This window comes from Poecilia mexicana, unplaced genomic scaffold (assembly GCF_051168715.1).
Source record: "Poecilia mexicana isolate PSO_F unplaced genomic scaffold, ASM5116871v1 scaffold_17, whole genome shotgun sequence".
Lineage (NCBI taxonomy): Eukaryota > Metazoa > Chordata > Actinopteri > Cyprinodontiformes > Poeciliidae > Poecilia > Poecilia mexicana.
Genome location: NW_028263386.1, coordinates 14099421 through 14115540, shown reverse-complemented (window position 1 = coordinate 14115540; position 16120 = coordinate 14099421). Strand labels below are relative to the sequence as shown.

The 16120-nt window shown below is 41.2% G+C and overlaps 1 protein-coding gene across 1 annotated transcript in view; it reads left to right on the top strand.

The window, feature by feature from the left end:
* Positions 1–6193: 6193 nt before the first annotated feature.
* LOC106925941 (tensin-3) overlaps positions 6194–16120 on the top strand; it is a 41184-nt gene continuing 31257 nt past the window's right edge. Inside the window, exons 1-2 of the mRNA XM_088014995.1 lie at positions 6194–6803; positions 15910–16079. Of these exons, the coding sequence (XP_087871121.1) occupies positions 15930–16079 (150 nt within the window). The 5' untranslated portion in view covers positions 6194–6803; positions 15910–15929. The remainder of the gene's footprint in view (positions 6804–15909; positions 16080–16120) is intronic.

Genomic DNA, 16120 nt, shown 5'->3' with positions numbered 1-16120 from the left:
ACCGTTTTATTTTTCATGGCGACTAGGTGAACTTTGACCCCAGGTAACCCCCCTTCAGGAAGGTCGAAAACGCAAACCTACGATAACTTTGGATCGGCCATGCCTTATGAACGATCTGACCGAGTTTGAAGCCGATCGATCGAAATCCCTAGGACAAGTTCGAAAAAATGCGAACCCTGTAAACGGCCAAAATCGGGTCAAAATCGGAACTTCAATCCAAAATGGCCGACATTCTGTGATACTTGCACTATGACATTAATTGTAAATTCTGAGTGTCTTGGGGAGCTCTACAAGTGTACCAAGTTTCAAGTCTCTACGATAAAGTAAGTGAATAGGAAAGGGTCCTTTGAAATTTGCCAGGTGGCGCCCTTGAGCCGTTTCTTGTGCGATTTTTCTGAGGACCTTAAAATACGTAAATTTTACACGGGCTCTATGCCCCCGCCACGTTTGGTGAGTTTTTGAATATGATAAAGCCCCCAAAAAGCCAATTCATTTGGCTGAAGAACTATAATAATAAGAAACAGCAAGGTTTCAATAGGCTCTCGCAGCGCTTAGCTGCTCGGGCCTAATTAAAGCTCCGCGGAGCCTCAAGCGGCCCTCGCAGCCAAGCGCCGCTCAAGCCTATAGCCACCGCGGATGTTCCAGCACCGCCTCCCGCCGGCCACCGCCGACGCTCGCGCGCCGTCCTCCACGCGATCCGCTTCGATGTCTTCGGCAGCGTTCACTGGCCATGCACCCAAAATCTGGAGCAGATTGGGCCATGTGGCAAGGAGATACAGCTGTTTGATTAACCTAGGGGGCGCAGTGGAGTCAAATTGCAATTAAACTGTATTGGGCTCCTCAGAGGTTCACAAGTTTCACTCATAAAAAGTCTGGTGCAAATAGGATGATGCGTTTGTGAATAAGAGACGATCGTATGCATATGGCGAGGGACAGCCATTTTGCCAGTCCCCCACGGGTCTGTAGGCATTGACAGAGTTCATCATCATCTCATGTTATGTCAGAGTGCACAGGGTTGGAATCCATGACACACCAACATGGTTTAGAGTGTAAAAGTAAGACATACAGTATAAAAAACAGGTGACTTCCTGTCGGAAGTGGGCGGGGCTAAGGTGATGTCATCAATCGACCACCTAACTGTGATGAGGGCTGGTCTATAATGAGACATAGAAAGTCTGATGCAGCTGTGACCTGGCATTTGGAAGTTATTTCACATTCATGTTTCATGGTGTATAGTCAAAGTTTGGGACTTAGCCACGCCCCCACGGGTCAGTCGAGTTCATCATGGGAGAGTTCATCATCATATCATGTCATGTCAGCCTACACCGGATGAAACCCATATGACTTAGAGAGTAAAAGTAAGACATACAATAGAAAAAACAGGTGACTTCCTGTCGGAAGTGGGCGGGGTTAAGGTGATGTCATCAACTGACCATCTCAATGTGATGAGGGGTGGTCTGTAGTCAGATATAGGAAGTCTGATGCAGCTGTGACCTTCTATGTGGAAGTTATTGCATCTTGATGTTTCATGGCGAATAGTCAAAGTTTGGGACTTAGCCACGCCCACATGCTTTGACATAGAAAAATTCCTACGATAACTTTTCATCTTTAATGTCTCAAGTGTCTGCTGACTGAGTTTGAAGTCTCTATCTCAAAAGCTGCAGGAGGAGATAGATCAGATGCGATGTCTATGAAAAAGAGGAAATGGCTGATTTTGATCCAAAATGGCCGACTTCCTGTTGGGTTTGCACCATGGCTCCAAGAGACTTTTTTGTAGGTCCTGACATGATACACATGTGTACCAAGTTTCATAATTCTAGGTTAAAGCATGGCTTGGGGCTGATCATTTAAAAATTTCTAGGGGGCGCTGTAGAGAAATTAGGCCACGCCCATCAACGACTGTTATGGATTCCTGTTCGGGGATGGATAAGGATGCATCCTAGTGAGTTTGGTGCAGCTGGGCTGAACGATGTGGAATCTAGAGCCAAACGTATGGCGGCGGCGTTACCTCTGCTTCGCCGCGGTCCCACGGCCACGCCCTCTACAGAAGACTCTTGGCGCTTTAAAGCAAGTGAGACTAACATGTTATCTGTCATCCAACACAGAATCATGTTGATTAGGTGCAGTGAGCCAGAAAGGCAGCTTTCCATGGAAAAAAAAGCACTTCCTGTTCTGAGGGGGCGGGGCTTAGATGACGTCAGACTATGACAACATAGGATCGTAGGGGACCCTACCAGGATCACTCATGTCAAGTTTGGTGCAGCTGGCCTCAAAATTGTGGAATCCACAGCCAAACGTAAGGACACGGCGTTTAGGGTCACTTCGCCACGCCGCCACGCCCACCTGCTGGATTCAAATGAGCTTGGCTTGGAATCCTCAACACACCAACATGTTTTCTGTCTGTGGACACAGTTTCACCTCGATTAGGTCAAAGGGGTCAGATAGTGACCGTTCAGCGTAAAAAATGACACTTCCTGTTCTCAGGGGGCGTGGCCTAAGTGACGTCATCATTTGACCGTTGGGTATTGTAGAGCATCCCATGATGATCAATCACTGAAAGTTTGGTGCTTCTATGAGTTTTTTTCAAAGAGTTATAACAGTTTGATGTTTCATGGCGAATCGGTGACCTTTGACCCCCGGAAAGACCCCTTCAGCAAGCCCGAAAACGCAAACCTACGATAACTTTGGATCGGCCATGCCTTATGAACGATCTGACCGAGTTTCAAGCCGATCGATCGAAATCCCTAGGACAAGTTCGATCAAATGCGAACCCTGCAAACGCCCAAAATCGGGTCAAAATCGGAACTTTAATCCAAAATGGCCGACATTCTGTGATACTTGCACTATGACATTAATTGTAAATTCTGAGTGTCTTGGGGAGCTCTACAAGTGTACCAAATTTCAAGTCTCTACTATAAAGTAAGTGAATAGGAAAGGGTCTTTCGAAAGTTGCTAGGTGGCGCCCTTGAGCCGTTTCTTGTGCGATTTTTGCAGGTACCTTAAAATACGTAAATTTTACACGGGCTCTATGCCCCCGCCAAGTTTGGTGAGTTTTTGAATATGATAAAGCCCCCAAAAAGCCAATTCATTTGGCTGAAGAACTATAATAATAAGAAACAGCAAGGTTTCAATAGGCTCTCGCAGCGCTTAGCTGCTCGGGCCTAATTAAAGCTCCGCGGAGCCTCAAGCGGCCCTCGCAGCCAAGCGCCGCTCAAGCCTATAGCCACCGCGGATGTTCCAGCACCGCCTCCCGCCGGCCACTGCCGACGCTCGCGCGCCGTCCTCCACGCGATCCGCTTCGATGTCTTGGGCAGCGTTCCCTGGCCATGCACCCAAAATCTGGAGCAGATTGGGCCATGTGGCAAGGAGATACAGCTGTTTGATTAACCTAGGGGGCGCAGTGGAGTCAAATTGCAATTAAACTGTATTGGGCTCCTCAGAGGTTCACAAGTTTCACTCATAAAAAGTCTGGTGCAAATAGGATGATGCGTTTGTGAATAAGAGACGATCGTATGCATATGGCGAGGGACAGCCATTTTGCCACTCCCCCACGGGTCTGTAGGCACTGACAGAGTTCATCATCATCTCATGTTATGTCAGTGTGCACAGGGTTGGAATCCATGACACACCAACATGTTTTAGAGTGTAAAAGTAAGACATACAGTATAAAAAACAGGTGACTTCCTGTCGGAAGTGGGCGGGGCTCAGGTGATGTCATCAATCGACCACCTAACTGTGATGAGGGCTGGTCTATAATGAGACATAGAAAGTCTGATGCATCTGTGACCTGGCATTAGGAAGTAATTTCACATTCATGTTTCATGATGTATATTCAAAGTTTGGGACTTAGCCACGCCCCCACGGGTCAGTAGAGTTCATCACGGCAGAGTTCATCATCATTTCATTTCATGTCAGTCTGCACAGGATGAAACCCATAAGAATTAGAGAGAAAAAGTAAGACATACAGTAGAAAAAACAGGTCACTTCCTGTCGGAAGTGGGCGGGGCAAGGGTGATGTCATCAATCGACCACATAACTGTGATGAGGGCTTATCTATAATGAGACATAGAAAGTCTGATGCAGCTCTGACCTGGCATTTGGAAGTTATTTCACATTCATGTTTCATGGTGTATAGTCAAAGTTTGGGACTTAGCCACGCTCCCACGGGTCAGTAGAGTTCATCATGGGAGAGTTCATCATCATGTCATTTCATGTCAGCCTGCACAGGATGAAACCCATAAGAATTAGAGAGTAAAAGTAAGACATACAATAGAAAAAACAGGTGACTTCCTGTCGGAAGTGGGCGGGGTTAAGGTGATGTCATCAACTGACCATCTCAATGTGATGAGGGGTGGTCTGTAGTCAGATATAGGAAGTCTGATGCAGCTGTGACCTTCTATGTGGAAGTTATTGCATCTTGATGTTTCATGGCGAATAGTCAAAGTTTGGGACTTAGCCACGCCCACATGCTTTGACATAGAAAAATTCCTACGATAACTTTTCATCTTTAATGTCTCAAGTCTCTGCTGACTGAGTTTGAAGTCTCTATCTCAAAAGCTGCAGGAGGAGATAGATCAGATGCGATGTCTATGAAAAAGAGGAAATGGCTGATTTTGATCCAAAATGGCCGACTTCCTGTTGGGTTTGCACCATGGCTCTAAGAGACTTTTTTGTAGGTCCTGACATGATACACATGTGTACCAAGTTTCATAATTCTAGGTTAAAGCATGGCTTGGGGCTGATCATTTAAAAATTTCTAGGGGGCGCTGTAGAGAAATTAGGCCACGCCCATCAACGACTGTTATGGATTCCTGTTCGGGGATGGATAAGGATGCATCCTAGTGAGTTTGGTGCAGCTGGGCTGAACGATGTGGAATCTAGAGCCAAACGTATGGCGGCGGCGTTACCTCTGCTTCGCCGCGGTCCCACGGCCACGCCCTCTACAGAAGACTCTTGGCGCTTTAAAGCAAGTGAGACTAACATGTTATCTGTCATCCAACACAGAATCATGTTGATTAGGTGCAGTGAGCCATAAAGGCAACTTTCCATGGAAAAAAAAGCACTTCCTCTTCTGAGGGGGCGGGGCTTAGATGACGTCAGACTATGACAACATAGGATCGTAGGGGACCCTACCAGGATCAATCATGTCAAGTTTGGTGCAGCTGGCCTCAAAATTGTGGAATCCACAGCCAAACGTAAGGACACGGCGTTTAGGGTCACTTCGCCACGCCGCCACGCCCACCTGCTGGATTCAAATGAGCTTGGCTTGGAATCCTCAACACACCAACATGTTTTCTGTCTGTGGACACAGTTTCACCTCGATTAGGTCAAAGGGGTCAGATAGCGACCGTTCAGCGTAAAAAATGACACTTCCTGTTCTCAGGGGGCGTGGCCTAAATGACGTCATCATTTGACCGTTGGGTATTGTAGAGCATCCCATGATGATCAATCACTGAAAGTTTGGTGCTTCTATGACTTTTTTTCAAAGAGTTATAACAGTTTGATGTTTCATGGCGAATCGGTGACCTTTGACCCCCGGAAAGACCCCTTCAGCAAGCCCGAAAACGCAAACCTACGATAACTTTGGATCGGCCATGCCTTTTGAACGATCTGACCGAGTTTGAAGCCGATCGATCGAAATCCCTAGGACAAGTTCGATCAAATGCGAACCCTGCAAACGCCCAAAATCGGGTCAAAATCGGAACTTCAATCCAAAATGGCCGACAATCTGTGATACTTGCACTATGACATTAATTGTAAATTCTGAGTGTTTTGGGGAGCTCTACAAGTGTACCAAGTTTCAAGTCTCTACGATAAAGTAAGTGAATAGGAAAGGGTCTTTTGAAAGTTGCTAGGTGGCGCCCTTGAGCCGTTTCTGTTGCGATTTTTCCCGGGACCTTAAAATACGTAAATTTTACACGGGCTCTATGCCCCCGCCAAGTTTGGTGAGTTTTTGAATATGATAAAGCCCCCAAAAAGCCAATTCATTTGGGAAGATAAAAAAAATAATAATAATAATAAGAAACAGTACAGTTTCAATAGGCTCTCGCAGCGCTTAGCTGCTCGGGCCTAATAAGAAACAGCAAGGTTTCAATAGGCTCTCGCAGCGCTTAGCTGCTCGGGCCTAATAAAAACATGGTTATTTTACAGGAAAACAGAAATATTGTACAGCAGGTATAAAACCTGCTGCATAAATAACAGAGTATCGAATGTGTCACAAATGTCGATAAACGAGTAGATTTTTTTTGTGTGTGTGGTTAAGCATTCTATTATAGTTTTTAGGGTCTCCTGTGGGGGTTGGCTACTCGGAGAGAAGTGATGGCGAGAACACAAATGAAGGGAGGCCTCAGAAAGGGGAGGTAAAGGGAAAAGGGGGCGGGAGTTAGAGGAAAGAGCCTTTGCGGCGCAGTGGGAGGAATATCCCCTTGCCAGAACTTGTGGCGGCTTCAGTGGCTACCTGGGCTGGAGGAAGTGAACTGAACAGAATCAACAAGAGGAGCGGAGGTTCAGGAACCAAACAAGGACTTCCATTTTATCATCGGGGAGGGATAAAAAGAAAGAAGAAGAAGAAGAAGCCAAAGAGAGCTGCGGATTCATTTGAGCGACAGTAAACCCGCCGAAGGGCTTCGGATCACCCCGAGATCACATTCCAGCAGAGCAAAATGAGTCTCTCACCCCGCACTAAGCTTGCATGACGGACTGAGGGCTCTTTGGACTTAAGTGCACTCATTCTCTGTCAGCAACTTTGACTAAAAGAATCCAAATCCTGAGGGGGGCGGAGGAAGAACGCTTTTCCTTAAAAGGTAAGTCACATTTTTGGGCTCTTTTTTTTTCTTGGCAGGGAGGGTTTTAAAGTCGCGTTGGTCAGTAATTAAAGTTAAAGGACTTCCTGACTTGAGTGGTTTGGTTTAAACTTTCCCGTGCTTCTATTCAGCCTTTTGCTCAGTCACATTGGGTAAACGGGGCTATGCTCTCTAAATGCGAGGGCAGAAAGCTGGGCAATTTTATTTTAGCCAAACTTCAGAAATGTGTGTGGACCAAAAGTGGGTTGTAAAGTCAAAGAATCATCAAAACTATTCAGAAACTTAGAAACTTATGTATGTATGTATGTATGTATGTGTTTGTGTGTGTGTGTGTGTGTGTGTGTGTGTGTGTGTGTGTGTGTTACACACTGTAAAAGTGCCAATGAAAGCATTTGAACTGGAGTTCTTTCAGCTTGGCTGGACCTTATGTTTTTAGTCTACAGTGAATTGTATTTCTTACTGTGGCTGTAATTTGGGGTTTCTTGCTGTTTTGGGTTATGGTGCACCATTATAATGTGAAGCATATGGAATAATGCTTGTGAGTGACTTGCACAGACAGAAGTAAAAGGCAATACATTCGCTTTGTTGCTTGGCGTCTTCTGCCAGGGGGTGTATCGTGGAGGCAAACAGATTTACCCTTTTTTGCTTAAGGTACAGCTGCTTTGTGGTATTTGTGTCCTGAGGGCTCTGCTTCTAAGTCAGCCATTGTTGATGACATGTACGAGTGTGCTTACATCACAGCAGCTACAAACTTATTTTCACCTGGAGATCAGACAAACACCTGCATCTACTCCCTTTTGCAGACTTTTCTTTTAACCAGCAAAAAAAAACAAAAACGTTTGTTGTTCTAAACATTTTACAGATGAAGCTCTTTCAGGATAACCCTCACAGAAAAACTTATGAGTAAGGGAAAAATATTTTGGAACAAAAGTAAAGCTTTTTTTTTATTATTTATTTCAAAGATGTTGTGGTTCCAGTTGTGTGTTTTCTGACATTAATAAATATGTCTTGACAAAAGAAACACAACATGGTAGCAGAGTATGGACTTCTTTTGTATAGTTTTACAAAATACAACGTTTGAAAGGTTCATTGAGGAAACGACAGCAAAATTGTTGTGTCAGTTCAGGTTGATGCTATTACAACAGATATAAATGGAATAGCATTTACAGCATGTAGTAAAGACTATGCCAAGTAACGTTTCAGTTTCATGGAGTTTGGCTTCACATGTTTGAGCTCTGATAAACCCCTTGCCGTTGATACTGACTGTCTTCATGACTTCTACAAGTCTAATCTGAATCTGTTTGTACTTTGTTTAAATTACTCTGACTGGTTTTTGTGCATACGAAATGGGTAAATGCCAATTTCCATGCTTTAACCCTGAACAGATGGTATTCAAACTTTTTAGCCAGATAGACCACAAAGTACTTGCAGACTACACAAATATTTTTTTCCTAATTCAAAGTAAGAAATATTGCAATTTTTATCTGTTCAAATATAAACTAGACATGCAATATCCAAAGAAAAATTAAGAAAGAAGATTCATTTTAGTCCAAAAGCTATGTTCAACTCACTGTAGATCAACAACATAAAAAATAAACATGTAAATAAGTAAGGGTATACAATTGCAAAACTGTTGTGGGTTATAGAATTCAAGAAAAAAAAAAGTGTATTTTTTAAATGCTTGGTGCATGCATTTAATTTTAATGAGCACAAATGTTTGTTTTTTGTTGTTGTTTTTTTTCTGCAGCCATGTAAAAACACGAGTAAACATGTTTAAGGAGAAATTTTAATAAAACATGAATAAAGATGGGGGTGTGGAAACAAACTACAAGTTGATCTCGTGTGATCACTTGTCTTATGCCTTATATGTTGTCACCAGAGGCATGTTGGAGTGAAAGCTTATTCACACGGAGGATATATTTATCTAAATTAAATGCAACAAAATAGCTCATGAACTCTAAAAATTTATATGTTTTCTACAGTTAAACTAAATCTGAAGTGAGTTTGATTTTTAAAGAAACGTTTCAAAGTAGTGGCTGGTAGCTTTAAATAAGTAAAAGTATGTTGCCTTCCTAAAAAAAGAAGAGTGTCGACTTTTTTTTTTTTTTTTTTTTTTTTTTTTTTTTTTTTTACTGATAACAGATCGCAATTATAAATACAAGCAACAGCTGAATGAATTATTCTGACTGTGTGGGCTGCCAAAGGGTTGGCATTGTGTACTGTAAACAACACTGTGATTGCAGAATGTGACGGAGAACCAGAACATTACATTTTGTCACTGCTTTGCTGCTGCAGGCAATTTGGTTAACATGTGTAAGTCATTAGACAGAGTGGAGATTGTTGAGAAGAAAGGGGAATGAAAGCAATAAAGGGGCAAAGAATGGCAAGAAAGAGCGAAATGGGAATGGCGGCGTGAGAGTAGGAACCTAATCCATTTTGGAACGCATTCCACCATGACCTTGAGATAGAAAATGGTAATTAGGGAGTACTTGGTACTTGGGGAGGTTCCGAGAGCGCACATATCTGCTCGGAGCTGAGACCGCTCTTTTTATTCAACATGGCTTGTGAAAAAAAAGTCAGACAACTACATACTAGAGTTTCAGGCTTGCAGAATAAATGTGCTAAAAATACTGCGGACCCACTTCTTTGACTTTTTTTTTTTTTCAATTGCTCTCATGGCTTATTTATTTCAGTTCTTCAAGCTTGAATGGGTGTCAAAACCACAGCATAAACATACAGAGGCCCTGACAGGAAAAGGCCAGAACAAACTGTGGCCTTGTCCTTCTCTCTGCTGTTACACACCAGCCTGCCATGTCACAATGAGCATGGTATCCCGCAACATCAAAAAACAGACTTTCTTTCTTAACTATGAATAGAGATTAAGTTAGAAAAAAACAAACAAACAAAAAAAAACAAAAAACATGACTTTACATAACTTATGGACAAAAATCTTTAAACAAATGTTTTATTAATTAAAAACTTCTGCCATTTGATTTGGGTTCTTGGCTAGAAGGAACGCTTATTTCTGCAGGACAAATAAGGAGAAATGTCATCCACATTTCTTACAGATACTTAAAATCACACTAAGACGCTGTTCAGCAACTGACTTGAAGGCAATCCAGACTCCTTGAGGTATTTATGACTCCATTTGTGTTTCTCAGGTTTTCAGGCAAATAAATCAGGAGATCATTCTTCTCAGACAGCAGTGTTCTGACCTATATGTATCCCTGCTTCTTCTCAATGTGCAAAACAGAATCGTTAACCACCGATTTTGACGGAAGCTCCACTGTAGCACAGATGATGGCTGACTTTGAAATACAGGCACGCTGTATTCTTTCACAGTAGACAAATAACCTTAGTTTAATGCACATATTAAAATTTGGGGGGCGTACAGAGGTTGGTTGCTCCAGTGTTTCAATCATAAAACAGGTGCTTAAGTCAACAGAAGCAATTCAGTTTGAATATTGGTGTTTATACTGAAGAAACTTTGACAAAATCTGAGTGCTTAGGACACAGATGATTGGCCATCATGACAATTTGACTTTGTAGCAAAGTCCATAATTTGATAAGCGACATAATTAAAAAAAAAAAATTGCCAGTTGTTGAATTGGACCCCATTTTACCTTCAGAATCAAGGTGTCAAAACATTCCAGAGATTTTAGTGCGTATTTACATACAATACCATCATCACACAGTTGGACGTCACTGATGGAAATCTCTCATTCCACTACATCAAAGAGGTGCACTGTTGGGCAGAGATCTGGTGACTGTAGGGGGCATTGGTCTATGCAATTCACTGTAATGTTCACGAAACTAGTTTGAGATGATTTCATCTTTGCTAAATTGTGCACTATCCTTTAGCCATTGTGGTCATGAAGATATGGACATTATGAGCAACAATTCTTAGGCAGGTTGTGACATTTAAACTATTCTTAGCGGACATAAAGGGGCTCAGCACGTGCCAAAACGTCTCCTCCCGACAATTACATCACCATCAGTATTGAAACAGGGTAAATCAGTGTTTCTATGGAGCTGGGATCAAATGTCTTAGTTATAAGAAGTTATGTATTAGTGCCTTGCTATGATTATGAAGCAGACTGTAAACTCTCCCCTGAATTGTCTCCGTTGTAATTTGTGCTGACAAAGCAATTGAGCAGGTGCATCGAATAAAGTGGTCAGATAGTGTCATGGTCAAAAAAATCAACAGCGGCTTCACTCTTTGTGCACCACTCACATTTCCTTTACTCCTCCTAACCACATCCATATATTTTTCAGTTTTGTACTGATCTGCTTACCATTAAGTACCAATGTATGAAATGGTAATATTAGAATAGAAGTGACCCAGATCTGCTTTTCATCATTTAGCCGTTTGACTATGAGTGAATCTTGGTAATATCGGTTGCTTTGCTAAAACAATACATAAGCAAAACAAATTTTGGAATTTTAAAATTTCTGTTTGAATGATGAACATGAGCACAGTTACTTCAATAAACTAATAACTTGTTAAAGTAGATTACCCTCAGCTGTTTCGGTAGATTTGAAGAGACCTCAAAGTGGGTACCATAAGACCCATGGCAGTGGGCTATGAGTTGCTGTCTTTTCAGTTAAATGAAAGTCAGAATGCAAACAAATTAAAACTACAAACTATGACATGGTCAAAGAACATGGTAATCAGAAGCCAAATGTTGTATCTTTCTTTATGCATCTCATATCTAACCCTATAATTCTTCTCGATTTACCCGCTAGAAGATAACGTCTTATCTTCTAGCAGTGTGGTGTCAGAAATGGAATGTTTAACACACACGCTACTCCATACATCTCTTCATGCATTTAACATTGAAACTGAATGTTTTGAATTTATTTTCAGAGCTGTTCAGGATAATTGGAAGAAAGGCATTTGGAGCAGCTTGCAAGTACTGGTCATGCATGTGTAAACGTGGCTGACAGCACCAGCACAGCCTAGTCAAGCACTTACCTGCAGGGTGGTTGAAGGGAGCCAGACACACCCTAATCCCCAACATCCTGACCTTTGGAAACCTGTTTCAGCTTGCTCACCATAGGCCTGGCAACATGTCTCTCGAGTCCTTCTTGCCTGGCTGACACTCTTTATGCCAGCCTTGTTCTCAGTGCCATGGGTGGGCTCTGGATTTGAGAACCTTGCCGCGGCTTTACTCTGAGCCTTTGTGAGCTAATGCTGTGCTTCAAGCAAGAAACAAAAGCAGTCAGGGAAAATTAAAGACCAATTATCTTTTAGTGCGTGCTGAAGCAAGTCTGAGTGATGAGTGACAGAAGTGGGGGAGTTGCTGTAGAAAAAATTAGGGTGATTGCTTCAGTCCTCCATAATACTGTAAGATGTGAATTTAAATTCATGGATGAACTTAATCATTTGGAAATGATTTGGACTAGGTCAAACAATTAATATAGAGCTTGGCATCTGCTTGGTAAAGTTTCCCCTCAGGGATAGTTTAGCATGGTTGTAAACAACAAACATGTTATTTAGACTGAATAATATAAACATAATATTCTATCTCTATATGGAGAAAAAACATTTGGTAGGAAACTGGAAATTCTTATTTGCAATCTTGCATATTTTTTTTTTTAGAAACTCTTTTATAAACTGGTTAAAATGTTGTACGGCTCCCCAAAAGCATGTATCAGGACAAGTAACCAAACATAGTCCAGCTTCTGTCTTTAGAGGGTAACCAGGCAAAGTTGCTTATTGTTCTCATTAATGTTCCAAAGGATGGAAGATTTCACAGAACTAAGCCACATTCCACTTTTTTTTTAATAAAGTGGAGGAGGATTTTGTCTGATAGAAAGCTCTGCCCATGCTAGTCACTGGAAGGATTGCTTCAACAAAAAATAATAAATAAATAATAATGTTTTGCCAAAAATCATTTACTTATTCTCAATGATCCCAAACAAACCACAATTTGACTGTATATTGTGAGACTTTGAACCTATGATTTATTAACTCCAACACAAAATTCTAAAATATCAACAATATGTTATGAAAATATAGATAGATCCCAGTTGGAGCATTATAGTGAAACCCATAATACTCGACTTCTGAAAAGAAATCTGCTGGGCTTCTCTTTTTGTTTTTTTGTTTTCTTTAAAAGGTTTTGTTGGCTCAAGTGGCCTTTATTTAACAGTTGTCTCTATACCCGATCGGCTTGCCTACGTCCTCTGTTATACTAAAAGTTGATAACATAATCATTCCTCTGACAACACGGCCAGGCCTAAGGTGTAGATGGAGCCAATTTTTAGAAATTGTGTATTCTAAACAATTAGATTAGATGATTTTGCAGTTGTGTTAATAAGCAGTTGAACGTGACTACCTAACAAATTAGCTGCTGAGTGTATCATGTGATTCTTACTAATAACTTCAAAACCCTCTGTTCAATTATAAATGTTGAAATGTACTGGTCATGATGTTAGCAGATTAAATCACTGTCATCCTGTTACACCTCCAGATCATATAGGACATGTTTATAAGATAAAATTCACCACTCTTAATGGAAATGCAAAGTTCCCTAAATATTTATTGGTCAGTTCATTAACGTCTTATTAGTTGGCTGGTTTCCTTTAGAGTTATATGAGAAGTGGTCTAAATATGCCATTTGTTCCAACAAACCCCGAGGACCAGCCCGTGGCTTAGAGGAACTCAACCACCACACTGTGGAAAAACACAGCCCAGTTTCCCTTAGAGATGAGATGACCTCTTCACATGGCCTATTTCATTCCACTCTGCGGGTTGGTTTAAGCCATGACTACACTGTCCCCCATTTATTACTCCCTCACTATGCCCACTCATGGATGGACTGTAGCCTGGGGTCCTCTTACATATACATTCTTTATTATGCATCATTTATTCACAACAATCAATTTAGGGTCTGCTAGGCCAAAGTAACTGTATATTCCACCGGGCAAAGTTGGATATTCATCGCCAAAATAGAGCCTCAAAATCCAATATGGCTACCATGCAGAACACAGTAATAACTACTTGTAAACCTTTTACATGTGCTGATGGTTCTTTTTTTAACATATTTTAATTATCAATGTCAGCTTTGTAATGCTTTTTTGTTGCTGGTAGTAGTTAGTCTGGTCAGGCAGCACAATAATTACCTGAGGTGTCCTTCCCAGATCCACATACTAACTTCAGGGGTAAAACGGATTTCCAATTCATTATCCACTGTCAGCTTTTTTTTTTTATTTGATTGAAATAAATATCAGTGTCCTTTCTAAAAAATATAAATAAAAAACATTGCTGTTTATACCAATTATCTCTCCTCCCAGTACAGTTCACATTGTTTAATTTGCTCTGTATTTACAACTAAAGGAAGTCCAAGTACTTTTACCGCTGTTTGTAAAAGTACCACTTTAACAACAAGTGAAAGTTGTAATCTATGCAATCACTTCAATCTATGCATTGATTACATAGATTGCATACTCTATCTAATCAATGGCATAGATTATCGTAATCTACGCCATTGATTGTGATAATCAATGGCATAGAAAAAACACATGTAAATTATAAATGGATAATTCTGGAAAGTGTGAATGGCATAATGATCCTGTACAAGGTTTAACTGAATAATAAATACTTAATCCAGTTTCAGCCCAGATGATCAAGTCAAATGAAGGTTGTCTTTGTCTTAGGATGTGATTAGATCATTGGTTTTGAAAATTGTAACTCAGGTCATAGTATATGTCAAATTTGTATTTTCCAGTATAATCAGTTATATTATTAAAATATAGGTCATACTATATAAAACTAACCTTTTATTACTTTTCACTGTAGCACATGCAGTGCTTATATTTTTAAAGTTATTTACCAGCACAGTTTGTGGTTTATGGTATGCGTTTACATGAGTCAATTAAAAATCTGTTGTCTAAATAACAATTTGAGCACCGCACAGCATGAGAGTTGCAGCACAGGGAGAATTGCAATTTGTGATTCCAAAGAATTGTAAGTAAGTGAACCTTGTCTGTTTCAAGTTGTACTAATCTGGAGGGGGGGAGGGGGGGGGACTTTAGACTTCTTGGGATACCCTGTGGTTGCTGGTGCAGTTTTTTAAGTCCTGTTGGTTGATAAATGAGGCCTCTGTGGATAGGGCTTGTTTTGGCACATCCCAGAAATTCTCAATTGGATTGAAATATGAAGTATTTAAAGTCTGCGTCTGAGCCCTGGGCTTGGTGTTGTGTTCCTCTGCCATTGAGGAAATGAATTGGCACAGAGGGGCACGCTTAATCTTCATTAATATTTAGCAGTTTCTAAAAGGGCTGTAAATTTACTTTAACATGAGTGCCAGAACCCAAGTGGTTCGTTTGTAGCACACTGTGATAACTCAAGCAATGCTGTGCTCTTCAGCCGTAGATAGATTGAAACTTGCGGCTGACTGGTTAGTATTGTGGTAAGATTTTTTTATTTTTTTTTTTCCCCATTTACATCCTTTATGGTATTTTCAATCGTCTGTTCACGTTATCTTTGCCAACAGTTCTAACAGTCTATTAGAACTATAAAATATCTTATTCTCTAGCTAATGGGCAGCACGCTTACACTGAGATGAGTAGATAACAAAGCAAAACATCTGTGTGTGGAGTTTGGAGGGGGTGGTAAATGATGACTCAGTCTTTAGAGTCTGTACCGCCACAGCAGGAAGTTGACGTCCATGAGGTAACTGGGACACACTGCCACACAGGGATTTACAACTGGTTTCAACTGGAACTCTTTTTTTTTTTTTTTTTATACTTTGTCACTGTTACTTAACACCATTGTTGTGATACTCCTTTCGCACTGCAGACACGTTGCAATTATCTGTCCTGTGCAGAAAAGGCCTTGCTTAGTTTCAACCCGTACAGTACTTGCAACACATTTCTGTTGACCACTGCTGTGTAAAGTATTCTCTATCTTATAATGTGGAGCTGGGGTCTTTTCTTTCCCCAGAGATATCTGTGGAAAAGTCAGACACAATAACTGAAGCTGGGGACTTTGACCATCAAATATTGACTTAAGTAAAGTCACCTGCTTAAAATGGGAATGGTGTGAGAGAACTGCAGTGCTTTGTTCTTCTGTGTAACCAGTCTGTATGTTTCTCGAAAGGAATAACAGGAAACTTTAAGATGGAGGAGGGTTACGAGCTCGACCTCACCTATATCACAGAGCGGATCATCGCCGTCTCCTTTCCTCGGGGCTGCTCTGAGGAGATCTACTCGCTTAATCTGAAGGATGTCACACGAATGCTCAAATCCAAGCATGCAGATAATTACCTGGTGAGTGTTGATTCTCCGTCTCACCCTTAAGAATTAGAAGA